The 26,134-nt window shown below is 43.7% G+C and overlaps 1 protein-coding gene across 3 annotated transcripts in view; it reads left to right on the plus strand.

Moving 5' to 3' along the window:
• Nucleotides 1–26,134, plus strand: part of LOC130193662 (zinc finger protein GLIS1) — a 69,531-nt gene that overhangs the window by 23,035 nt on the left and 20,362 nt on the right. For all 3 annotated transcript variants that reach the window (XM_056414290.1, XM_056414291.1, XM_056414292.1), the window contains exons 3-4: nucleotides 4,891–5,083; nucleotides 6,404–7,922. In XM_056414290.1, the coding sequence (XP_056270265.1) occupies nucleotides 4,891–5,083; nucleotides 6,404–7,922 (1,712 nt within the window). The remainder of the gene's footprint in view (nucleotides 1–4,890; nucleotides 5,084–6,403; nucleotides 7,923–26,134) is intronic.

Consider the following 26,134-nt stretch of genomic DNA (forward strand, 5'->3'; position numbering starts at 1 on the left):
TTTTGTTTCTCATAAAACATTTGTAAAGTATATGTACATCCCTTATATGTACATCCCTCGTGTATTTCCATCGGAAAGACATAAGGGAAAACGGCAAAACTGCCCCTAAGAAATATAATTTTGCTTCTGATATCACGAGGAGAGAGGCAAAAAATGCCCCCATAATTTAGTTAATAGCGTTTTGTTTTTGTTCTTCGTTGTGTGTGTCCTATCTGTATTGCCTGTACTAAGTAGGTACACTAAAACAAATATATAAATATAATTTTGAATTCTAAAAAAACAAAGAAATAAGCTCTAATTGTTACTAGTTGTTTAAAAGCTTTAATAATAAATAACCACAAAGAAACAAGAATACAATTGAATATGATTGTCTGATTTCTGTTGGGTTTTTGTTTTAAAAAATCTAAAAAAACACTTTTAATCTGTAGACTACTGCCTAATAGTCTTATGATTGCTATTTTTATGACAATTGCTTATATAGTATTAGCCTAAAAAATAATATTTATTATTTTTGAACAACAGATAAATGTTATTTCACAAGTTTAATATAGTGCCCCCACTGGATTACAGCCAGTGTCTAAAAAATATGTAAATGTCCTACCTTGTGTACATCCATGTTACGCTCTTTTTGGGGTGCATTGCTTTGCTGCTTTGATTGCTACTGCCACCAATTGTTGATCTGGGATTTGGCGTGAAACCAGCTGTAGCAATGCCGGTGAGCTTGTGCAAGTGCATGACACAAAGATATTGCACCATAGAGATAATAGTGGTCAAAAAACCTTTATTTCTTATTTTTCATAAGATTTCACAGAGAGGGATTTTGGAACAGCTCAAGTTTTCCCTCGGGAAAAACATGCGGAGAAAATGTAAATCCAGAGCCAAAGGAATGTAAAGTATGATGCGCACACATCTGCTTAAATGACCACCCATGAACTCTGCACAATCAAACAAAAGAATGGTCATCTCTCACATTCTCAAACCCTTATTAAATCCCACAATCGTACGTCCTCTCTCCTCCTCTCACTGCTGCAGGATAGCTGCCATTTCATCTCAAAGCTCGATGCTCTTTTAGGCTTCCACCTCCTGATCAAACTCGCCTCTAACACACAATGAAACGTTCGGCGCTAAATTACCATGGCACATTCAATATAAACTGCATTTACTGTTGGGTCCCATCCAAGCCACCATATGTCGAGGAGCCCGTTTCCCCAACCAGAGCATGACTGATGCTGTTAATATAGCAGAGCTCTAAATCACTGGAGCGCTAACTTTCTGCAGCAAGACCCTTAACCATCATGTCACACTCTGACTTCAATGTCCCGGAGACACTAAGGTGTCTTCAATGTCCTGGAGACACTAAGAAGGTGTCTTCAATGTCCTGGAGACACTAAGGTGTCTTCAATGTCCTGGAGACACTAAGAAGGTGTCTTCAATGTCCCGGAGACACTAAGAAGGTGTCTTTAATGTCCCGGAGACACTAAGAAGGTGTCTTTAATGTCCTGGAGACACTGAGAAGGTGTCTCTAGGATGGAGTAACTTGAGTCCACTCATCCGATACAGAAGCACTATCTGGTTGTATTAAATCAAATAACTCTTCCATAGATGTTTTTAGTGACACTTATTGACTCTCTATATAAAGAAGATATACATATAAAGCACTCTATTTAAATAAATATAGTATTAGGGATAACAACCAGGTAGGTTTGAGTGTTTTTTTTAATGTTCAATAGGCCTACTAGTGCAGATAGCTACAATGCCTGACCTTTTATCAATAGGCCTACAGTATTTCATAAATAGAATGTTCACAAAACCCTTGCAATGCGATTTAATTCATATTTAAAGGTTGCAAGTCCAGGGATCGGGAGCATTTAGCCTCTCAACGGCTCTCAACATGTCGACATTTTTATCTGGAACTATCTGACCGTAAGATAAGTTGCCCGTTTTCGGTTTAGAGCAAATTTCGGAAGTTGATACCCAAAAAGTCTTGAGGTACAATTGCCAGACCTAATACTAGGCATAGTGTTTTGCTAAATACACGCTCAACACCAAGCTCAGTGCAACCTCGGCTCAATGGGTTCTGGCAGCGAAGACTGGAGTGACACCGCCCCCACCCCCCAAACAACACAAAATAAACAATGGTTGTATTGTGTGCATTGTTTCAGCGAGATCGTCTGCAGACAGGTAATCAGTGTTGTGTGTGCATCCCCGTCTTCGATGTATGTCCAACTCATTTACATGGTCGACTGTTCCTGGCAAGCGTCCCTTCTGTGTTGTGAAACAGCGAGCATTGTCTCACAATCGGGGTAACGTTTACCGGGCTTCCTGGTTTTGGTCTTAAGTGGTGACTAAGACGTGTGTGTGTGTGAGAGGGAGCATGTGCATTCAGTCAAGGCCTCGTTGAGCGGCTGCCAGGCCATCCAGTGCTTTATGATGACAATTGTTTTATTTGGTTGTTTTGGTTGTTTTTGCGTGCATGTGTATGGACAGTCAATGCCTTATTAAAAGATCTCTGGTGATGTTAGTCATCTCCATCCTGACTCATGTCACTTATGGCCATCCTGATTGAATTACTCCTGACTCGAGGCAGAGCAATACTTGGCTTCACACCAGTGGGGCCTTGAAACGTTAATACAGAAACACAGTTGTAAACGCTCCGCCAACAAGCAGGAGAAGAAAAAAAGTCAAACGAAAAATGACGGAACAATCCTAAATTTGATAAACACAACGATTTGTATTGCTTGAAAACAGACCAGAGCTCAAAGACATCTTGCCTTCTGTTAACGGCTTTGAGTGAAGCCAGCGTTGTTCCAGCGGTCCCCCGGCGATACTCGGCTGTTTGCGTTGCTCGCTTTGCCTTTTCTCTACTTCTTTGTGTTTCAGCCGTGACCCGTGACAAGACAAATGTAGGGAAGACTCAGGACACATCAACTGTAGGAGGGATATGTGAAAAGATGTTTCTTACACGGAGGATAACATGGCTCACAAAGTTCCCTTGTTTTCTCTTGTCTTTTGTTCGTCCTTGTAACCTTTTTCCCATATTCCCAAACAGCCCCCCTTCTCTCTTCTACTGTTTACTCTCCTCTGCCATTTGTTACTCATGTTGTAATAGCTTTCTCCTTTGTTTGTCTTTTTTTGTTTTTCCACTGTTGCACAAATACAGATTTATTGCTGAATTTTTCTCTTGACTATTTTCACATTGAGTTGATTTCTTTTTTTACCTTATCCGTTCCCAGCAGTACCTTTTTATCTCATGTTTTCTCTCACGTACAGGGTGTTTCGGTGACTTTATTAATACTAGCTCATGGTGTGTGATAACATTGTCAATAATATCATTAGGAGACAATTTAATTTGAGAAATTGAGTTAGGAAAGTTGGAACAGGGGACACGTGGCCGCCTGCACATGAGCGTGTGGGGATATCGGCTTGCCCTTCACAGATATCTGCTCATACATCGAGGCCCTCCCTTTGTTCACTTTCATCTCTCTTTCCTATTTTTGTTATGTTTTGTGTCCCAATCGTAAAGCCTTTATTTCGTCTCAAATAGTCAGGTTGGAAAATAGTATGATAAAAAGAAAAATCTTAAAAATGTGCTTACTTATATGATGCTTGAACCTGAAGAATAAAACACAGAATAGTTGATACAAAAACTTAAATCCAGATTTAAAAACTTCTAAATGATTCCTCCCCCGTGGTTAAAAACCTAAGAAGCGTTTTGTATGAAACATCATCAATAATCTAAAGCAAGTCCATTTGCTCTTCACATCACACTTCTAGAGTAGATCAATGAGTACTTTTATAACACTTTAAATATATATACACTACCGTTCAAAAGTTTGGGGTCACTTAGAAATGTCTTTATTTTTCAAAGAAAAGCACTGTTTTTTCAATAAAGATAACATTAATCAAAAATACACACTATACATTGTTAATGTGGTAAATGACTATTCTAGGTGGAAACGTCTGGTTTCTAATGAAATATCTCCATAGGTGTATAGAGGCCCATTTCCATCAACTATCACTCCAGTGTTCTAATGGTACATTGTGTTTGCTAATCGCCTTAGAAGACTAATGTCTGATTAGAAAACCCTTGTGCAATTATGTTAGCACAGCTGAAAACAGTTATGCTGGTGATATAAGCTATACAACTGGCCTTCCTTTGAGCTTGAAGTTTGAAGAACAAAATTAATACTTCAAATATTAATCATTATTTCTAACCTTGTCAATGTCTTGACTATATTTTCTATTCAATTTTCAATTCATTTGATAAATAAAAGTGTGTTTTCATGGAAGACACGAAATTGTCTGGATGACCCCAAACTTTTGAACGGTAGTGTATTGTATAAATAAAAAATGTTTAACAAACTTGACCATAAATCAAATAAAAAAATATTAATTCAATCAATCATTTTTACAAAATGATGAATTTAATACAATTAGAACAACTGATGGTAGATACAAAGAGACAGCATATGATTTGAATTCTTTATTTATACTTTTGGCGCATTCATTTACATTTGTTTATTTTTGCAAAATGGACGATTCGCCATTTGGAATAAAATCCCTCAATTACTCCAGCAATAATATCTGGCAATACATCTCTGAGCTGTTATTCTTCCTGTCATCAGTTGGCAAAAGAGCTCTCCATATATCTCTAGATACTACAATTGTGGCAGCCAACACATTTTTCCTCATGAGAATATGCATAATCTGATAGAATTACAACATGTCACTGATGGCATGGATCCCACCATAAAGTTATTCTTCCAGGGCAGTCAGTAGATCACTGAGTCCACTCTGCTTCGCACATTTCTTTATTTCTTTAAGAGTCACATTGAGTCACAAATTGATGACTCGGCCAGTTATGTGACATTTCTTCTGCTCTTCTTTCAGCGAACGCTCCCTACTGCTCAGAGAAGGACTTAGAGACTGAGCTGGGTGACACTGAGGGCACCCTGATGCGATTTGGGCAGAGCTTACCACTGCTGGTGGGGGGTCATTTAGGGGGGCTTTATACCCAGAGCCTCCACAGCAACAGACCTTCAGCCGACCTCATTCTGCAGGACGGCCCTCACCAAGACACCAGGTAAACTGTCACCATCGTTGCCGTTTTATCATCCTTTTGTGCCTGTTCCACTTTTTTAACGTTTCCTGTTTGGCGTCCTGTTGCAAAAAAAAAACCTGTAGGTACAATGTGTTTTTCATTAGCTTTGCTATTGTGAACCAGATGTACACGTATGTAGCTGGAAAGCTTTACCCAGTCTCATAAAACACACCGATGGGGTACAACATTTATGTTACACTAATGCAATTCTCCTGTTGTGCATTCTTTGACTACCGTTGGTGCAGTCAAAGAATGTCAAGTAAAGTTCTCTGCCGTGGGGTTCGTCTCTTCTTTTCCCTCGTCATCCTATCAAAGTGCTCCGGGACGGCCATTTACTTCTTTCATATGGTCTCTCGATATTTTCACTATAGCCAAACAGGAAATGGTGCTCCTGAATAGAAAGAGAGGGGAGAGGGGGGAGGGGGGTGAATTCTTTATTTACAACAACGATGACTGCCAGTGGCTTTCTCCAGTCCTAGCTAGCGTTAGCTCTGCATTCCCCCCCCCCCTCCCCCCCCCCATCGCGCTCAGGGGAAGGGACAAAGACGATACCTTCATGAGACAGCCCGGAGAAAAGAGAGCTCTTCTCACATCACTCAGGGGCTTTGGACAAAATCCATAATGAGCCAAATGACAGGAATGATTATGTAGGAGATCACAGCAACGCATGGGGAAATTTGACCCGGGTTCCCCATTCAGTGGGGCAAAGATTCCCACCATAATACACAGTATTGTAAACGGTGACCCTTCATAGGCCGCAATTATGCCACCAAAACAGGTGACTCCCTATTTATCCCCGATATTGGGTTGGGTTTAACCCCTTTGTGTCATCAAAGCCTGTCAGGTGGACACACTAGCCAGTGGCCTCTCGGTCTCAGCAGCCATCCATCCCTCCCCCTCTCGCTATTCTTAGTCATAAATGCCCATTCATATCCTCTCACTACCAGGAGATCCTGTTTCATTTAGTCATGAAAAAAACTCTGGATCATCATCATCACCATCATCATCATCATCAGTGGATACCAAGTGTTCAACATCACCTTAAGTCACTGAATCCTACTCAATGTTCATGTTTGTTTCCATCAGGTCCCTTAATATGATGGATGAAATATTTTCAATCGGCGCGATTTATTTAGGATGATCGGATTTGCATGTAAACTGAGAGAATGGAGGAGGAGGGGTTCGCAGGAGGCTAAACTCCGACTGTGCTGCCGGTGGGAAGGACGAACCGGCCGGCATCTGTCATCGGCCTGTGAGCTCATGGCGCTCATATTCCTCTTTGTGTTTGTTTTCTCCTTACAGATCCTCCTCTGGCTTCCAGAGGACGCTGCCGGGGGCCTCGCCCGGCCTGGGCTGCGGTGGTGCCGACGGGACTCGCTCCTCACTCCCTTACCCGATCAAACAAGAGAACTCAATGGGCTACAAGATCTCCAACTCGGCGTCCGGGGTCCAGAGCACTTCTCCGGCCGGGTTTCAGAACTGCAGGGCGGGCCAGCTTTTGGGGATGCCCAGGGACAACAGAGTCGGAGCGCCGCTCGTTAGCAACGGCGGCGGCGGCGGCGTGTGCACGGTGAGCGGCGTGTCGGGGAACGCGGTGCAACTGTTTAATAATGAAGACGGCTCCTCCCCGTTGGCTTTGTCCCCGACTGGCTCCCGTCATTCGGCGCGGCTGCTCAGTGCGAGCAGTCTGAGGCGGCGCTGCCTGTCCCTGGCCTCACCGGCCACCTCCGCCGCTGCCACCGGGTCCCTCTTGGCGACCGGCGTCTCCTCCGAGGAGATCAATATCACCGCCATCATCTGCTCCTCCTCCCAGATGTCGATGGTCGCCTGCGTCAACGGTTTCCGCACGAACCTCTCGCCCAACCACGCCAGCAGTGCCGGCTTCTCCTCCTCCTCTTCCTCCTCCTCCTCCACATCGCCGCTCTCCAACTCTTGCTCGCGGGAAGCCCCCCAGAGGCCCCCACCTCACGGGAGCCCCCAGCAGGCCACGCTGCAGGGGAGCTGTCAGCTGTCCTCGCCCGCCACCTGCCTGCTGTCCCTTTCCTCCTCCTCGTCCTCCTCTTCGGTGTCATCGGTGGAGCCGGAGCGGGGCCAGGGGCTGTGCGAGGAGCGGGGCTCCATGCTGCCAGGGCGTGGCGGGGCCGGAGGAACTGCCGGGGGAGGTGTTGGAGGAGGAGGCTCGGACGGGTTGGGGCTGCTGATGAGCGGGGCCCTGATGTCTGGGATGCTGCATTCGGGGCCAGAAGTCGGGGTTCTCCTCGACGGGGGCCAAAGATCAGGGGCCGCCCTGAAACAGGAGCCTCTGGACGACTTTTCTCCGAGCGAAGACAAACTCTTTCAGCACCACTATCATCGACACCACCACTTGAGTGGGCGCAACGGGCACCTTCGTCAGCCTCACCACCCCTCTCGCCCTGCGATGCCTCCACCCTATCACCTGCACCAATACGTGGGGCCCAGTGCCGGGGGCCTGATGCACCACCAGAGCCAGCAAACGGTACAAACCTCTTGCCTGGGACTCAAACCGACCTCCGGAGGCCCTCCTGGGTCTCACACGGCCCCGGAGCGGGAAGAAGTCGGAGTCGGAGGAGGAGCGGTCGTTGACAAGCAGGTGTGTCGCTGGATTGACTGCAGTGCTGCGTACGAGCAGCAGGAGGAGCTTGTGAGGCACATTGAGAAAGTCCACATCGACCAGCGCAAAGGTGAGGACTTCACCTGTTTCTGGGCCGGCTGCATTCGTCGCTACAAAGCCTTCAACGCCCGCTACAAACTGCTCATTCACATGAGGGTCCACTCCGGAGAGAAACCCAACAAGTGTATGGTGAGTCATCATAATCCTGTCAAATTATCCAGCCAGCACTTGCCAGGCCCCAAAAAGCACACACCCGTGTTCATTTGTATCCACAACACATCCAGTATTATCGAAAATCACCTCATTGGTCTAACTTTTACTAATCTTTGCTTCTTCTTGAATAGTATTTGGTTGTAATTATTGGAGTCTAGTTTGTCCCACAATTGCAACCATCTGTTAAAAAAAAAAAATTTAATGTTTGAATGAAGCACATCTTTCACAAAACATTTCAGTCCCACAAGAGGATTTTTCCTCAACGAGAGACGAGTCCGTTGTGTCCAAAAAACTGGACTTGCTTCACTGCTGATTACTTTTCAACATGAACCTTTTATTTAGTTTTGGTTGAAAAAACAGTTGTGATTGTAATTCCTGTACTTTTTAGTGAAACAGGTAAGAAAATATATGCATTTTTTTTGTCATCCCGAAGATATGAGTTGCCGTAAAAGCAGCGCTACCTCGTCAGTATAAATAGATTTGTGGTTGTATTCTTTACAGGTAAGTCTCCAATTCCACAAGTCAACACACTAATCAATGTCAAGCTGTCACTCCCCGGCGTCCCGTAGCAAATGGAAAAAGCCCTCCAACTGGAAGAATAATTTAGTCCAAATACACAATTAGTCCACAATTTGTGTAGGGCGAAGCCATGTTTATTTTCATGAGCACTCTGTTTTTTGAGACGGGATTCAGATCGTGAAAAGCCAACACATATGGTTAACATAACCAAACAATGCCTACACTTGATCCTTCTAAATGGGAGCTTTAAATGTTTAGCTGTCCCACAAGTATTAGGTGAGTTGGCTACATATCCAAGCCAAACATGAGGAGAAATGTAGCAGTCTGGAGAAAGGAGCCACAAAGGGATGGTCGGTAACATGTACTAGTCTCGCTCAATTCACAGCTTCATCCAAAGCCCCTGTCAGAACCCCTCCAAACCCTAATTATTGAAACGCTGAGTCTGCATTATTGCTACAGCACCTGTTTTATCTCCAGGCCTTTTTATTCTTAGAAAAATAAACAACACCTGGACTTTTTTCCCCCGTCTTCTTCTTTTAAGTAACAGTGCCTTGAGGTGAGGCTCTGTTCATAGAAATGTTTTCTTCAGAGTTGGATCAGTCATTTCATTTTGACTAATTCTGATCCTTCTTCGTGCGCATCTGAGCCGATTCTGGCCCAAAAAAGACGAACTCAACCGTTGCCGCTGTTCTCCCTGCTTTACGTCACTCCGGGGTATTCGTGTTCTGCTTCCTCGGCCTGGCGTGAACAAAACATTTGGAAGTAATTTGCTGCATTGTGCGTTCCCCCAGCTGTTGATTATGCCCTTGTCGCTGCTGCTGCTGCTGCTGCAGGTGTGGCTTTAGTCCGAGAGCTGTCGTGACATTTGGATGACATGCAGCAAACAGACATGGAGGAATGTTTGTGTGTTTATACGGCGTATGCTTGAATGTGTCACTGTGAAGATGTGTGCATGTGTGTGTTTATGGAGATGTTTACCATATGTGAGCACTGGAACAATCCGGCTCAGTGTAGAGGAGCCACTGGATTCTGTCTGCCGACATGAGGCACTGGGAAACGCTGCTACACCCTAACCTCCCAGTCACCCTCATGTCAAGCACACACACACACACACACACACACACACACACACACAGACGCACGTATTCACAGCCTTGCAGTTATATGAAAATCTGAATATTGTTTCCATTGTCTCGCACAATTTTGATTCCTAGTACATTGGGTTGTAACATTCTCCGACCGACGATAAACAGAAATGTGAAATGTTGTCGAGTTTGAATCCACACGTCTAATCAGCAGGGATTGAACGGATGTTGATCTGGGACTTCAGCAGATACACTTGGAGGGCTAGAGAAAATAAACACACTCTCTGTGTGTATTTTTAACTTTGTTTGTGTTTGTATATAGTCTATACAGATTCAAGTAAGTACTACATATACTTATAGGAAACCAGGGGTGCTTTTTAATACGCTAACGTGTCGCCTTAATTCCTTTTTGTCGCTTCCTCTCCTTCAATCTTAGTCCCGACCGCGAGAGACGTCCTTCTGAAGCGGCGTCGGTTGATTAGGACGTGTGACGCAGCTGCATCAGCCGTCCGGCGTTTCATTAACGTTGATGAGCAAAGATATAAGTCGTCATGTTGTTCATGACGACTTATATATTTACTTTCAATTAAATTCCCAACTGTCGAACCATTTTATTTCAACAACCGGGCATATGAAGATAGATATAATATCCATGTATCCTGTGAAGCACCAATTGAGCGATATTTAGCATATATTATCAATTATATCTATATGACAACGTGAAATTCAGCAAATTAGTGCTAAATGCAAGAGTTCTTATTGATATAGGCCTGATAGTTGTACGTCATGAAAGAATGCCTGCACAAACGATAAAGGGCAGAGCGTGTGACCATCTTAATAACTTCAATTTAGGGTGGGTGTATCGGTGTTTCCTCGCTCTCTGCTCATCCAGAACCCTCCTCTCTCCTCGTCTCCTCGAGGTGCATTTAAGTGGCGGAAGAAGCACGATTTAGGATGAAGGAGGTGAGGAAGTGAGCGTATTGAAAAGTGCCTCTGTGTGCATTTCAAAGGGGATGCATGCTCCTTGTATTCCATCCCAAATCGTTATTTCTTTGTTCGGGCCTGTGTGCGTTCAGGTCACTCCAACGGAGGCCTCTTGTGTTTGTTGCGCTCTTGCAATAGACAAAGACATTCGAGAATTTGAGAAATTCCTCGAGAGGAAGCAGAAGAGACGATTTGTTTGAGGACCAAACGCTGTAGAAAACACTGAGCTAATCCCTTTATTATTTTACCAGCAGCAGACTCCGACGGGGCGCTCATGAAATGGGTCTCTCCTCACATCCAAACATAACACACTTCTCTTCTCTTTCTCCCTCGGCCTCCCTCTCTCAATATATATATATATATATATATATATATATATATACACTACCGTTCAAAAGTTTGGGGTCACCCAGACAATTTCGTGTCTTCCATGAAAAATCACACTTTTATTTATCAAATGAATATAAAATATAGTCAAGACATTGACAAGGTTAGAAATAATGATTAATATTTGAAGTATTAATTTTGTTCTACAAACTTCAAGCTCAAAGGAAGGCCAGTTGTATAGCTTATATCACCAGCATAACTGTTTTCAGCTGTGCTAACATAATTGCACAAGGGTTTTCTAATCAGACATTAGTCTTCTAAGGCGATTAGCAAACACAATGTACCATTAGAACACTGCAGTGATAGTTGATGGAAATGGGCCTCTATACACCTATGGAGATATTTCATTAGAAACCAGACGTTTCCACCTAGAATAGTCATTTACCACATTAACAATGTATAGTGTGTATTGTTGATTAATGTTATCTTTATTGAAAAAACAGTGCTTTTCTTTGAAAAATAAAGACATTTCAAAGTGACCCCAAACTTTTGAACGGTAGTGTATATATATATACACCGTATCTCTTTTTCTTCCGACAGCTGCACAGCATTTACTTCATGCTGCGTTCTTGGCAGGAAAAAGTCATTATCACAAGTCAGACCCAGACCCCTGCTCGAGCTGTCACAGTCTATACCTGGCTCATGTTTTAATAAATTCTCTATTTAATGCAGTTTGTAACTTTTGACAAATTCTGCTCCTTTTCACAAAAATATGTTTGGTTCCCTCTCCCCGGCAATTACAGGCAGCCCTGGGCTGCACTGCAGGACACACGGGCGGAGAGGAAACAACATAATCCCTCTGCAATATCCTGTTGTGTTTCATGCCTAATTCACTTGTTGTTTCAGTTTATTGCATTTTCTTTTCTCCTGTGTCTGCATAAATATTAAAAATATATCCAGCAAGAGTAGACCTGACATGGTCCCAGACATTGATATTGTTCTGCTTTGTCAGAGGCCGTCCCAGCGGATTTGAAGCATCTGAAGACTGGTCCGTGACCTCTAAAGGTCAAATAATATCCTCCTAAACCACAGGGCTGTCTGTGTGCATAGGACCGAGCGTTTACAACACAGCAGTACAGCCCTGCGCTCTTTTTTTGGGTTAGTTTGACTAGTTTTTGGCCTTTTTGGGACTAAAACAATAGTATGCTTAGGATATGTTATGGCGGCATGACGGATTCAAGGCATGAAACCTGATTCAATGGTTTTGTTACGCTTCTGTATTAACATGTAGATTTTAAAGTAAGAATCTTTTAAGAAACGCAGTATTTTTAAACAGTTTAGGGTGAATGATGCACGGTAGATGGCGGTACTGTTAAGACGATTGACGCTTGGATACAATATTATGGTTTCATTTAAATTTTTATTTTTTCATCTGCCTTAGAAGGTGTACTTATTAAGATTGTTTTAAATCTTATTAAGTAAAGGGGAATATTTTGACAGCATGTCTATAGTAATATATAAAATCTCTTCTTTTTTTTGGTTCCTAGTTTCTTCTCCCAGGGTTCATGCCATCAATATGATGTAATTGACAAATTATTTCAAAGTAAAAGAAAATTCCTCCATAAAAGGGTAGATTCACATACTTTAGTGTTAGTCATAAATTAGAGCCAAAGGCCAGACAGAAAGCCAGCCGCCCATTTCACAATGATAAAAAACAGCCAGCATTAGCTGCTTAATTGGAACCTGTCCAGACACATACACATGTGAGCGCACAAAGACAAACACCAAAACACTCACTGACACACTCAAACTACTTGTTGAAGGAAAGTTGGATGCTTAGGCCCGCTGGAAAAAAAGAAGTGGAAAAAAAAAGCTTGGATCATGGAATTTCCTCTTTTTTTTCCTTCACTGCTGTGAAACTAGCAAATATATACATATTTAGATTTACTAGACTGATTTTTGGAGGAGAGTGGCAAAATTCACCGGCAGCAGACGTTGAGGCGTGGAGCGCGGGCCGGTGCCAAGATGGCGTGTGTTTTCAGGGTAAATGGAGTCTTTTGTGAGCCATCAGCTCGGACCGGGAGATGAAACGGGGGAGTGCCATTAGCTAATTAAAACTGAGGTTCAGCACATGACCCGACTTTTCCTCTGAATGCCGCGCGAAACTGGAGCCGTCTGGGCACTGGGCGCGGGTGGCGAGTGACGTTGATATTAATGTGGTTGTGTCCGTATGAGCCGCTGACACTCTGGGCTGTCCGCACAACTTAGAGGCCACAATCTCAGAGTCCAGCTTCTGAACCTGCGATGCCCCAAAAACTACCTGTGGTGAAAATGTATTGGAAACTCCAACTGAAAGAGGCTCACACATCCATATATAATTTCTTAAAGTAGCATGTCATTGATTTAAAACATGTGAGATCTCCAGAGTTGCGTGCACGAAAGAAACAAAATGCAAACATTTAAACTGACGTGAGGAACTCAGGCATCCATGCAAAGCAAATTGACCAACACAAAAATATTGTGGCTCAGCCAGCAAATTAGTTCCCCAGTGTGCTTTTTTCGAGGAGAGGTCTGTATATGGCTCATTGAAAGTAATCAAGGTCAATAGGCGAGAAAAGGCATTGATTCCGCATGTCAGGAGTAACTGCACGCTTCGGAAACAAAGCTCCCGAAGTCTGTCAAATTGGCACGAATGCAAAGATCCAATCGGGTCCAAATAAAGACCTGGCGGAGATCAACTTCTTGCACTTTTATCAGAAGGTTCCGTGCCTCTGTTCCGCGTTAAATCATTTTCCAAAATCAACTTTGTCAGTCACTCCCCAGGCAAATTAATACATCAGGTAGCTAGATCGTCCTAATTTATTTCTACAAAGCCCTAACTCCATCCTGTGGTTATCCTCCGTCGTCCTGCCAGGTCGGCTGTGCCGCCTGGCTCGTCATGCTAACAGCAACACAACGCTGTCCATATGTGATATTGGTATGATGAAACTTCTGGCGGAGGGGCTCTGCGACTGATGTTTTGGCGTAGGAATGAAAGCCCTGGGTGGATGGATCTTTCTTGTTTTCCTTGTCGAGTGGGCCAGGCCAACTTCTTGTCAGGCCGAAAGAAAAAAGTTTTCCAGTCAATCTTTCGCAGTAATGTAGTCCAGCGCTCCTCTCTCTCCCTCCCCACGATCTATCATTTAGATCTGAGCTTAGGACTGTTGCCAGTTGTTATTTATTTGATTTTTAAGATTTAAAAACCTTGAATATTTGACATTTTTAACTCGGCGTTAACGTTTCAGTGGCTCTCTCGCTCTTTCTTTCTTTTTTTTCTTCTTTCCCTCTCTCTCTGTCTGTATGATGCCTGTTAACAGGTCTTTAGGTTTTTTTTCATTTTTATTGGGGTGACAACATTAGGATTTCCCGTAAGTACTGTTAAATGTTAAAGTACGTTCATTCTTTGCATAGTAACGTTTGCTCAAGACTCGCTAACCTGTGCCAAAAAGCATTGCAAGTTGGCACATCCAAACTGCAGGCCAGAAACAGCTGCTGCTGAGGTTCTGCAACTGGATTAGAATTATAAATCACAATTTGCTATGACAAAAAAAGCTTATTATGTTAACTTTTAGTAAAGTACATTAAGCTGGGATCAAGATACCAACTTTCAGGTCGAGCTAAAAGAAAATACTAACGCGAATGCATTATGGACACCCGTGTGAGGACGCAAGGGAAACTGTTTTCTTTGTGATTGTGAAACATAGCATAGCATATTGCTATAGAATGCACAATATTAGCAGTGGAGCATTTCTTCAAATTATTGCACGCTGCTACAATGAACTCGAGCTATAAATGGTCTCGAGCTAACTTGCCCTCACCCTCATAACCGGGTATCAAAGCATGCAGGCTTTACTACATGTGATACACTCTAATTGCATTTGTCTGGAATGCAATATTTTGAGTTTCCCCATTTCCTGAACATTTAATCACGCTCTGGTATCGGAAACCTGAAGACCCATGGGCTGGGCCTGGTTATCCGCTGCGCGGAGATTGTGTCATAATTGTGTCCCATCCAAAATCGTAATCAGTTTAACCTCTTCTACTGAGCCAGATCAGTTTACTTATACATCGCATAGAAGGAGCTGGGGTGGGCGTTCAGGGCTTTCCGTCATGTTCAGGGGGGCTGCTGCAGGGACGCAAACCTCGGTTTATGCATCGGGAGGATGGATGGAGAAGAGCCGTGGGGGATCGACATGTTAGGTCATGACCCTTTTGAGACATTTTAAGAGAATATCTGATGAGCCGGCACTTGCGGCTAACAGCTTAGCTCGACATAACTCCACTATGGATATACTTTGCAAATATTTGCTTCTATATTAATGCTCTGAATCCAACATATACAGTCGAGCCTTTAAAGTGTTCCCTGTTTGTGCTCAACGGTAGTGCTTTTTTGTTGTTGCTGTATACCGTCATGGATCATGTGTGTGGAGGTCTGCGTACATTTTTTAATTATTTTTTGCTTCAGTCAAACAGATAATTACAGCCAAAGTATATTTGTGGCATTTTACAGGGCAGAGACATAACCAGCTCTTTCTTCTCTGAGGCTACCATCCTCTCCCATTTACACACTGGCCAAGGCACAAATTATGCCACAGCAGCCGCTCTGTAAACATAACCACCGAAGTGTGTGTGTGTGTGTGTGTGTGTGTGTGTGTGTGTGTGTGTGTGTGTGTGTGTGTGTGTGTGTGTGTGTGTGTGTGTGTGTCACTTTGGCACCGCATAGAACGGAATCCCCTGGCCGCCTTCACATCGCCACCCAAACAAACAAACAAAAAGAACATCAATACACAACGGGACCACTTCTGCCTCGAGGCTACACCACAACCCAAGACGACAGTATCCCTCCGCCCAGCCAGACCCACGCCAGACAAGGCCTAGACCTGCAGCTAATATATATGAGTTGCTACCGTGCAAAATAAACACGAAGAGAAGTATGGATAAATGATGTAGCGAAAGACGTGTTTACATTTAGGGTGTCAAATTTAAATTATGCACTGCGGTGTTCTGTGGTTAGGATGCCAGGTTTAATTTGAATGTTTGAGAGAAGCAGTGAAGGCTGGAAGAAACAGAGCCAGACAGGCAATTCAGCTCATGATGTCATCCCAAAAAAACTACATTTTTGCCCAGTATTCATCACAAGACGTTATGCACGACAAGTGATTTGGTATGCACTGAATGCGGACTTGAGAGCGCATTTCTGAATTATTTGCACAGCCGTTGCACACACACAACTGAAGTGTTTGTTATAAGTTGACCAAACTTTCCGAGCTGAGATCTGCGAGTGTTTACACTGTCAAGACGTTCAGTGTGTTTTCAAATGCCCACCAGAGAGTGACAGAGTGAAGAGAGATCCAGAATGAGTATTGAGGGTTGGATTGTGCCGTTAAATGGCCGTTCTATAAATATATATATATATATATATATATATATTACACATATATATATATATAATAATATATTAAAAGATATATATATATATATATATATAAATAAATATATGTATATATATATATTTATATAAATATATATATATATTTATATATATACAAACAGGGAGTCTTCACCAAAGCCACCACATTTACTGCAATGATTAATGATGAGAAAAAAGAAGAGAAAAACAGGACTTGAATTTTTTTTGCAGTGGGACAAACAAGGACACGAAACACAGAATGATCTGATTTCTTATAACCATATTTTATGTATTGTGTAACCCAGAAGCTGGCACGAGACACACTGACATGTACCTCTCCCTCATACCCCAATAATCTCCTAACCGTCTCCAGGAAGAAGCCTCTCCTGCTTGCTGTTCACTTCTAAAAACATCTGTTTCATATTCAGTCTGTTCAGCTTTGGAATTGGTTTAAAGTCGATGTAAAAAGGTTTACGCGGGGTTTAGAACCAGATTGGTTCAGTTGTTCGGGCAGAATTACAGTCGAAGTAAGAAGCCTTTAGGTCGGAGCGTAACCTTTTAGTTTTTTCCCCCTCTGTTCTTCCAGTTTCTCATAACGTCGCTCTTTCGTACCGCGTCACTGGCAGCTGTCATTTAGATCGCACTGCGTCCTTGTCGGGGGGCAAATCCAACATACTGGGTTATCACCAGTATGCCAATTTTATTGTGACAGGAAGCCAAGATATTTAGAACGGGGTCACGCATGACTCAAAGTGCAGCCAGGAAATGCATATTAAATCTGGTGAAAATGTAATTGTAATGTGTTGCTCTCTTAACTGGCAAATTGTGTGCGAGTACCAGACTCACATTACTAGCGTAAGCATCCGTCCGATGAGAAGGGAAACATCCCATGAAACGGTTAACCTGAGAATATCAGTGACTAGTGGAACCTCAGGATTTTTGCCGTTGGCGGGTAGCTGGAGTCCGTCGTAATTGCACAGGAATGGGGAGCGGGGAGTGGTTTTGTGCTCAAATAAATGTGTTTTCCTCTCGAACAGTGGGCACAAGAGTGTCAGTGTGGACTGAATAATTGAATATGAATAGAGAACCATACACTGAAATGTGGTGACTTGATTTATTGAAAAGTGAATGAATGCTGATGTGCTCGCCGAGAGCGCCCGTGGCATGATTTGAGTTGACGCACTGGATATCCAGCACATTCTGGTACATCGCAACAAGCCATATCCACAGAACTGGAAACTGGACCCTGAGCCCCAGAGAGACGGAGCAGAGAAGAAGACAACCTTGCGGAGGAGAGAAACTATCTCACATAAGGGGCACCGTTGCACCACATTTCTTTCGCAGCTGCTTTCTTTTTCTTTTTTGTGGTCTGCTCCCCCTCCACAGGGTTGCACAAATGTAATCTCTTCCCCGATACCCTATTCTGGTGTTGATCCCAATGCCATGTTGACCTATTGTTTCATTTCGCCGGCATGTCGTCCGTCTAGATGTCGGAGTGCTTCTGGCCTGATGGCATTTGGCTCGGCAGCTCACCGCCGGGCTTCTGCAGTGTTTATTTGTTGTCACGTCGGAGTTATAGAGTTGCCCAGTGTGTGCTGCAGTAGGTCTTTGGACAGCTGTGTCAACTCTTGCCTTGTGTGGACAACGGACGGTTTGCCAAATAAAAGGGAGACAGGCTTTTTATTTCTTTCCCGAACAAGTCTCTAAGTTGCGTGACTCCAACTGTGGTATTTATTGTGGTTGTCACACACACGTTGCATGCCAATCGGCACGAAAAAGACAAACGCCTCATCATCTGACATCACAAAATGTCCAAAAAAAGAAAAAATAATCCATTTTTGCATTTGATTTGACATTACATGTTGTACATTAGCATGGAGTATTATTTGATCACAGCAAGAATGCATTTTTCTAAAAAGAACACTCCACAACACCATTAGAAATGAGCTCCTGGCTCACTTTGGTTTTTCTGGATTGATGCTCTGGATTTTTTTTTCTTTTTGTAGAGTTGTTGTCGGAGCCTGGGAATCTTTCCAAACTTGTGGTAATGTCCAAAGATGCCAATTTCTCCAATGCCAGCAGCCTCAATAGACCAAAATGAAATGCAATCACGAAACATGTTGTATATTGAGTGAGAAGCACACTTCTCATCTGGACAATAAATTAAATAAAGAGCTCTTTACTGTCTTGGGATTTCAGTTTCAAGCGAGCAGTTAGGAAATATACACAATGCAGCTTCAAGCATATTTTTACCTTTTAGGAGTAAAAAGTCAAATGAATAGATCACATGCTCGACAGACTGAGAGGCAAAGTGAGAAACAAATGGTGGTGACGATCCAAGACAAATATCACTTCAGATCACAGCCCAATCATCACGTTGGATTGTACAGTATTTGTCTGATAGTCGAAAAAAATACAGATTAATTTGATCAATTAAACCGAAAAATGAATCGTCCTGACTGGCTGCTGTTGAATTGGTGTCTTTCATCACTCGATAGCGCGGATACTCAATGGAGTCATGGAGCACGTTGAGCTATATAACGCTCCATTGTGGGGCTGCAGCAAGAGGAGCTTCTTGGCAGAAGGGTTAAAAGAGAGCAGAGAGAGAGAGAGAGAGACAGAGGGAGAAAGCGAGTGTGAGAATAGAGGCAGGTGTGAGTGAAAGGTGCTGGACAGATTGAAGCCCCGGTGTCAGAGGACGCCGTAGCTCATGGGCCCGTCAAACAGGATCCTGCATTGACTGCCAGTAACATCAGTCCCGGCGCCGGCTCGGAACACATATCATGTTTAGGATTTTCATTACGTAACCCCCGGTCTGTCTTTTTCACGGCGGGTTCGGATTTCGTGAATGGGTTTATAATTTATGCCTTGATAGGTTCTAATGGCCGCGGCACTGTACGCTTTGTGTTGCACTCTAATGAGCCATTTATAAACTGTTTGGATTGGTTTGTGAGAATAAACACCGCCGCGAGACAGAGTGGGATTGTTTTTTTGGTTTTTTTTGAAGACTTTCACTGAATGCGAGGTCAAAGGATCACGTGTCTCCTCACTAAAGTGGACACCACATATCCCTCTCTTATTCGGTGGTAGATGGACAATATTCAACCCGGTCTGTACAATACATCTTCTCATCTGCACACCTCAAGTACTGGCTCGGTTTTTGCAAAGGAATAAAAAATGGCCCTTTCAGATGTGAACCTAACACCTTGAAAATGATGGCAAGTTAGGCTTTGGGAAGAGAAGTGTTCTCAGGACTTCAATCTTACCACGTCTGTCCAAAAAACATTTCCACAACACCTCCAAGAAGTCGTGAGCATGCTCACATTTCCAGATTAAAAGAAAGAAACACTAAATGTGTCATTTAATAGTAATTTCTTCTGCTCAAAGAAATAATATCATGAGAAAAAACCATGAACGTGTCAATCTCCTTTCACTGTCTAAAGAGAGAAAGAAATCAACAACTTGCAAATATTAATCATCAGCCAAGTTCCCGATTACAACTCCTCACAATATGAATTTTTTTATTTTATCGTATTGCTATTTATTTTTTCAAAACCTAACTTGGGTAACACAAAAATCAGTCAAAAGTGAAAACCAATTCAATTCCACGTACATGTATACGCTCATACATATACATCTTTGTATTTTGTTTCTTTAAATAAATAAAAAGCTCACACACACACATACGCACACACACACACATCATCTTTTCGATACTCTGACCTTATGATGTTTTGTCCACTGTTTTGTCGTCCTCTAGGTGTTATGTCTATGTATTGTCTTTTGTCTTACAATAAAAAAGAATTAAAAAAAAAAATCAGGCAAAAGCGTTCTCAACGTTTTGCTTAATAATTCATGAAATCAATAAGTAAATTTCAGTCTTTTCCACTCCGATGATGTACCAGGGACCAAATATCTTGTGTACAAATGCCAAAAAACGACTCCAATAGTCGTCAGGTGGATAAAGCCAGCAGCGTGTCAGATTCCTTGACTGAAATTGACTTAAAAGCACCCATTGTGCGTTCTGCTGTTGTAGTTATGTCGTCTCTCACTGAGAAGCATTCATATTGGATCACGTTTCTGATCCTATCCATGTTTGTCAGAAGCTGAGTCACAGGGAGCTGCACCGTTGACCCGTGTTCATACAGTTGAAAGTAAAATATGTCTGTGTAGAAATCATTTCTTGAACCCCCTCAGTCTTTGCCCAGAAGGAAAATGTAATATGTTGGGGGGCAACAGAGGAATCAAGCTGAGGTCTTGGTTCTGTACTCGCGCTGCATGGAGACATATCCGTACCCTTGTCAATCTGCTTCATCTCTTTGAGAACGTGACCCCGTTTTCCTTTCTTTTCTTTTCTTTCCTCAACCTGGTGAACCTGGTAAACCCCAGGCTGCCCGGTCAGAGAGGAAATCACATCTTAGCTCTCTAATCTGATGCAGGACTGCAGAGCTGCTACACATTTGAATGAAGGCCTCTGAATCACAGCAGGTTAAGTGCTTCCATGAAGCCTCTCGCCATGTTGTTGTGCAGCCAGCCTCACACTCTGCCAGGCCTCCACCGCAGGAACAGGGGTTCAGATCCATCACTGCACTTCCTCCTCAATCTCCAGAAAACACTCTGTGAGAGGAGCAGAACAGCTGGGCAGGCTTATTATGTGAGCGGGCCTCATTTAGTCATCATACGGACGCTTCCTGTTGTGCCATCCACAGCGTTTTTAATCTGGCCCCCAAACTATTCGGGCACGAGTGCAAAATGGCTGTTGAGAACAATTCTTTAGTCATTTACATGACTACTTCCTCCCACCAATTTATCGGCTCTTGCTCGGCTGGCTGGATCGTGCACATCTGGAGAACACTCTCTCCATTGGCTGCGTGTGCTAATATCTCAGCATTCAAAAATCAACTTTACAAAAAAATCAGGCAAAGTGCAGAGGAAATTATTCATGGTGTAAGGAAGCAAATGCACGTGGATGTATATCTCCCCTGCCCTGAGAAAAAGAAAGAAAAAAAGAAAGGAAAGATAAGAGGAGAATAAAAAAGCCCACCGCTATCTTATATTCAAATTAAAGCCCTATTTGCAGCAGTTGAGGCTGGCTGCTAAAAGGGCCCCGCAGTGGAAATGATATGTGTAAACTATATGTAATGCAAAAGTTTTAGCCAGGCTGTGTTTAATTTTGTATCCTGACGAAACGCATGAGAAACCTGCGTCTCCTTAACTGTCTCGTTGAATCATATGGATATAATTTCATCCATTTACGTTTTTTCTCTCTGCCCTTTGCTGTGGTTGCCACAGGGCATTTGCAAGCCGGGCAGATTAAATGCACATGTTCCTCCCATCCGCAGCCGGGGCACTCAGCCTCCCCTCCGAACAGATCCTGAAGTGTTGGTGGTTTTCCTCGTTGGTCAGGGCGGAGAAAGACACCTTGTGATAAACCAACTCATTCCCCCAAAACCCCTTTTTCAGACTTATAAAGTTATACGGGCTGTTTTTTGAGTATTGGCACATTCTTACATGTTTTACTTGGCAGAGTTTTCTTTTTGCCACTCGTACTCTTTGCCTTCATCATTTCTGTCGGGCTTCGCTGTAAAGAAGCCGGGATGTAATAGGTAAAACTAATCATAGCGGATAATTGGTGGAGGCTTTTAGGCACTGAGAACTTTTTGTTTCTTTTTTTTCTGAATGTGAGTAATAGTGAATGTCATGCTATTAAGCAGCCACGCAGTTGAATTCCATTGCCCCATCATTAGTCAGTGGCCTGATGTACAATTACTCCCTGGAGCCAGAGAGATCTTTTAGTGTTAGAGCATCGATAGCAACCCCCGGAGAAGCTTGACTGTCAGATAAGGAAGATCCTGGTGCTTATTCTTGTGGGGGGGGGGTGACTCCTGTAGGTGATAACCTTGACTGCAAGGACCTCTACCGTAGCTCTGATTCTCCCCTCTCGTCCTGCATTTCTCTTCATATGCCATTCATTCACGCTTTTAATCAGATTGCCGCCCTTGCATGTCGGCAGCCATATTTCCTCCCGACACCCCTCCATAACGGCCGGTTTGTTTCCATCTTCCACGGCTCCCGCAGGTTGCTAATGAGCCGCTGCATGAGAGGAGGGCGGCGCACAAAAAAAAACCCTGTTTGGCCTTTTCCCTGCCAGTCAGGAGTCATTTCCCATGAAGGCCTCAGGCATGCCGCAACTCCGCCGGCCTGCACGCCGGGCCCATGATCTGTCTGTTGTGATCAGCTGCCTGTCCACCCTTTCTCAGCCCCGCTCTCACCCCCTTCAGCCATGTCAAGACCCCGCTGTCATCCCAAATGTTTACCGAGCCCCTGAACCCCCCCCCCCCCCCCCCACGACTCAAGAGTGAGACGGTGTCAAACAGGGCGAGAAAAAAAAATCCCTCCACTCCGCTGTGTTTACGTTAGACGGAGGTTTTCGGAGAGGAAAACTAAACGTGTTAGAAGCAATGAATGTGATTAGCGCTGTCTAAACTGTTTTCATAGATAATATCGATGGTAAAAATCAATCCTGTGTCCTGTGCCTTTGCCGCCACAACTCCATGTTCATACGTCTTTAACCTACGCGTTCAACTCTTTTGGAACTGTTTGTACTTTAGGCAACTCCTCGTGGACGATAGAGGGACCCTTCTGACATGAATGCCTTATTAACACTCAGGTTTTAGTCATCGTTATATTTTTAACTTCGGTCAATCTCGTTTGGATTCAAACCCCTAACCTGGGGTGTATAATTGCCATGAGGTCACCGTTTACCTTAATAAGACTACAAACTGCCCACATCAAGGCTGTTTACACACTTTCTTCATTAACAAGAGGAAAGTGTTTCACTACACTTTCAAATATCCAAACCTGAGTAGGTTTTTGGCAGTACATGAACTGTCATTTTTACCATCAGATTGGCCATGCAAAAAAATAAAATCTGACTGTAGAAATAACATTTTTTACGCAGAGCTCTGGGTAACGTCCATGTCTCTGGGCAGCAGTGCCTATTGGTTTCCCAGCCGGCAGAAAAAGCTCATGCTCGACAGTCTCCCCGCTAGTCCGGCTTCCAGAGTAATAATACCCTCTACGCGATTAACACGCTTTCCTCCACGGGCCCGTAACTATAATTTAGCCTCACATTTGTATTGCGAAACAGAAAGCAGTGAAAGAGTAATTATTCCCGTGTACATAAATACACACATTTGGCAGGTCAAGAATAGCCCTGTTTGTTTTCCAAACTCAAATGCCCGGCGCCGCATTTCAGCAGTCGGCATGGACCCCGTCTGTCATGCCTGGTATGGGAGTGTGGATGTTCCTCTGCACTCTGGATTTTTTTATGAAACTTTCCCACCCTCGCTGCGTCTCCCGTTTCCATCCGAAGCATTTGATTGGCAAGACTGTAGAATGATATGTTTCCGCCTGTGCGACGAAGACATTTTCCATGATGGAATGATGAAGCCCGGGCAGATTGTTAGCGTGGCGATGAATCCAGGGTGACATGTTTCGTTGCGTCGTTGCGTTTTTTTGTGTCGCCGTCTCGTCGAGAACTCATTTATATTGTCGTTATGCATTTATCGTCTCAGCTTCAGCCATACCCAACGGCACACAGGCTCCAACATGGCTAATTAGATCTCGCCTTGCACATAAGGCTGTTTATTGAACCTCCTTTTTTAGTTATGGATAGAATCTCAAACACTGTCACGTCAAATTCTGTTATTTCGAATCATACCATTGCTAATTTTAGACTGAAGTAAGTCTTTGTGATCCAGGTGCTTACCTTGATAATGATTTTACTGATACCTTTGAAAGGTTTTGGCATCGAAGAAACCCACCTGGACGAGGTGAAACTATTCGAAGCTTTTCAGTTCAAAAAAATAACCTCAATTTTAAAATGTTAAACTTCAGGAGTTGTGCGTTATCTGTCCATAATCGGGCAGATTAAGACTCTCCGACTGATCCACGCGAGCACAAACACCCACAGATCAGCCTGGTCACCCAACACGGCTCCACCATGACTGGCTTAGGTTTCGCCTGTATTAAATGGATCCTCGGTGAATAGAAGGCCCGGCCTGTGCCGTGTGAGTGAATGAAGGAGACCAGGGATGAGTACTGAGCCGAGAGGAAGCTGAAGGCCGAGTGGGAGAATGGTGTCACTCTCTCCTTCGCCGTAACCCGAGCCGTTGTCAGCAGGCTTCGCTAAAGGTCAGGCTACAATGGACAGTCGAGACCGCAGAGCCTCCGCAACAGTTTGTAAGTCTGTATTTGAACTGAGGTTAGCTTAGACCCTGGCAAGACACTGGTTTTAGGTTCTAAGAGTGGGCTGGTTGATATTTTATGAGATATTGTTTGACATTTAGATTAGATAAAATGCGATTAGATATTACTTTTCTTAGTCCCACAGTGGGAAAATTGCAGGATCTCAGCAGCGGGTGCACATTAGAGCAGTAGTAAAGATAAGGGTACAAATAAAATACAAGTTTGTAAGGGGAAACTTGAGAGTTTAATGTCGTAACTGCACCCGTTTTTTTTATTTTTATCAGACTGATGCCTTGCCTGTTTCTGTGTTTTAAACCTTATATTTATGTTCCTGACATGAGTAAAGCCATTGGTTCTTCCTAATTTGTCCAATATTCAGTCATTCCGATGCAGTTGACCTGCAGTCAGGGACTTTTAGTTCCTCTGGTACCATGGCTCTTGGAACATTTCGCTAAAAAAGGGGCTAATAGTTGCTTTCATTTGCGGAAGCAGTTTACACATCTATTACTCTTCGTGTCTATTACACCGCCTTTTGTCTCCGTCCTCTTTTGTCTCCACGCGTCCACCTGTCCCGTGCCCCCTCTTCTGTCCAGTCATACAAGCCATGCATCTGAAGTCCTCGTCGAGTGACACGCAAGTGGCGGCAAAGAAGAAGGATGCTAACGTGAGCTCTTCACCTGCTCCTTTCGTTCCAGTCTCCGTATATTGATGTCCAGCTGCCGCTGAATACCGAAATGAGTTTAACCCCCGGTAGATATATGTCACGTTGAGCTATGCTTCCCATACGACGACACACTCGAGCAATGTGTGACTCTTTGCCCGCAGCAGGGGGTCCTGACACGGACCGCCTCGTCCACCAATCAGCCGGGTTTTTCTGCTTAACCCTTGTGTTGCTTTCGGGTCAATTTGACCCGATTCAATGTTTCACCCTCCTGTCGCCTTCGGGTCAATATGACCCGATTCAATGTTTAACCCTCCTGTTACCTTTATATTTACTAACATATTTTACCCTTGAGGTCAATATGACCCCAGCTATTAAAATCTCCAGAAAATTATAAGAATTAATATTGTTTTCCAAGTTTAAGTGTGAGGTACTTTATGTTTGTTTGTTGACTCCCGAAAGAACACCGACATTAAACATTGAATCGGGTCAAATTGACCCGGAGGCGACAGGAGGGTTAAATATTGAATCGGGTCAAAATGACCCGAAGGCAACACAAGGGTTAAGAGCAGGAGCGGATATGTGAGAAGCCTCATGCATCATTCACATTGTTAACAAATCTGTGGTGTTCATTGGCTGAGTGGTTTGGATCAAATGGGCCGAGCTGGGTCGGATACGAGCCTGTTTACAGCCGCTGTCACTTGTCAGTCTAACGCACTATACACAGCAGAACACTGATCTCATGCTATGCATTACAGCCCATTAAACCGCCGCTGTACGGCACACTCCAGTTCCCCCCCGCAATTTAGAGGCGGCGGCGGCCTCGAGGCAGGTGTGCCGTCACGCCACGCCGCCGGGTCTTTCGAGCGGATGTGGTTTTTCCTAACGGAGGTCCCCGGAGCGGCTACGTTAC

This window comes from Pseudoliparis swirei, chromosome 5 (genome assembly GCF_029220125.1).
Source record: "Pseudoliparis swirei isolate HS2019 ecotype Mariana Trench chromosome 5, NWPU_hadal_v1, whole genome shotgun sequence".
NCBI classification, from domain to species: domain Eukaryota; kingdom Metazoa; phylum Chordata; class Actinopteri; order Perciformes; family Liparidae; genus Pseudoliparis; species Pseudoliparis swirei.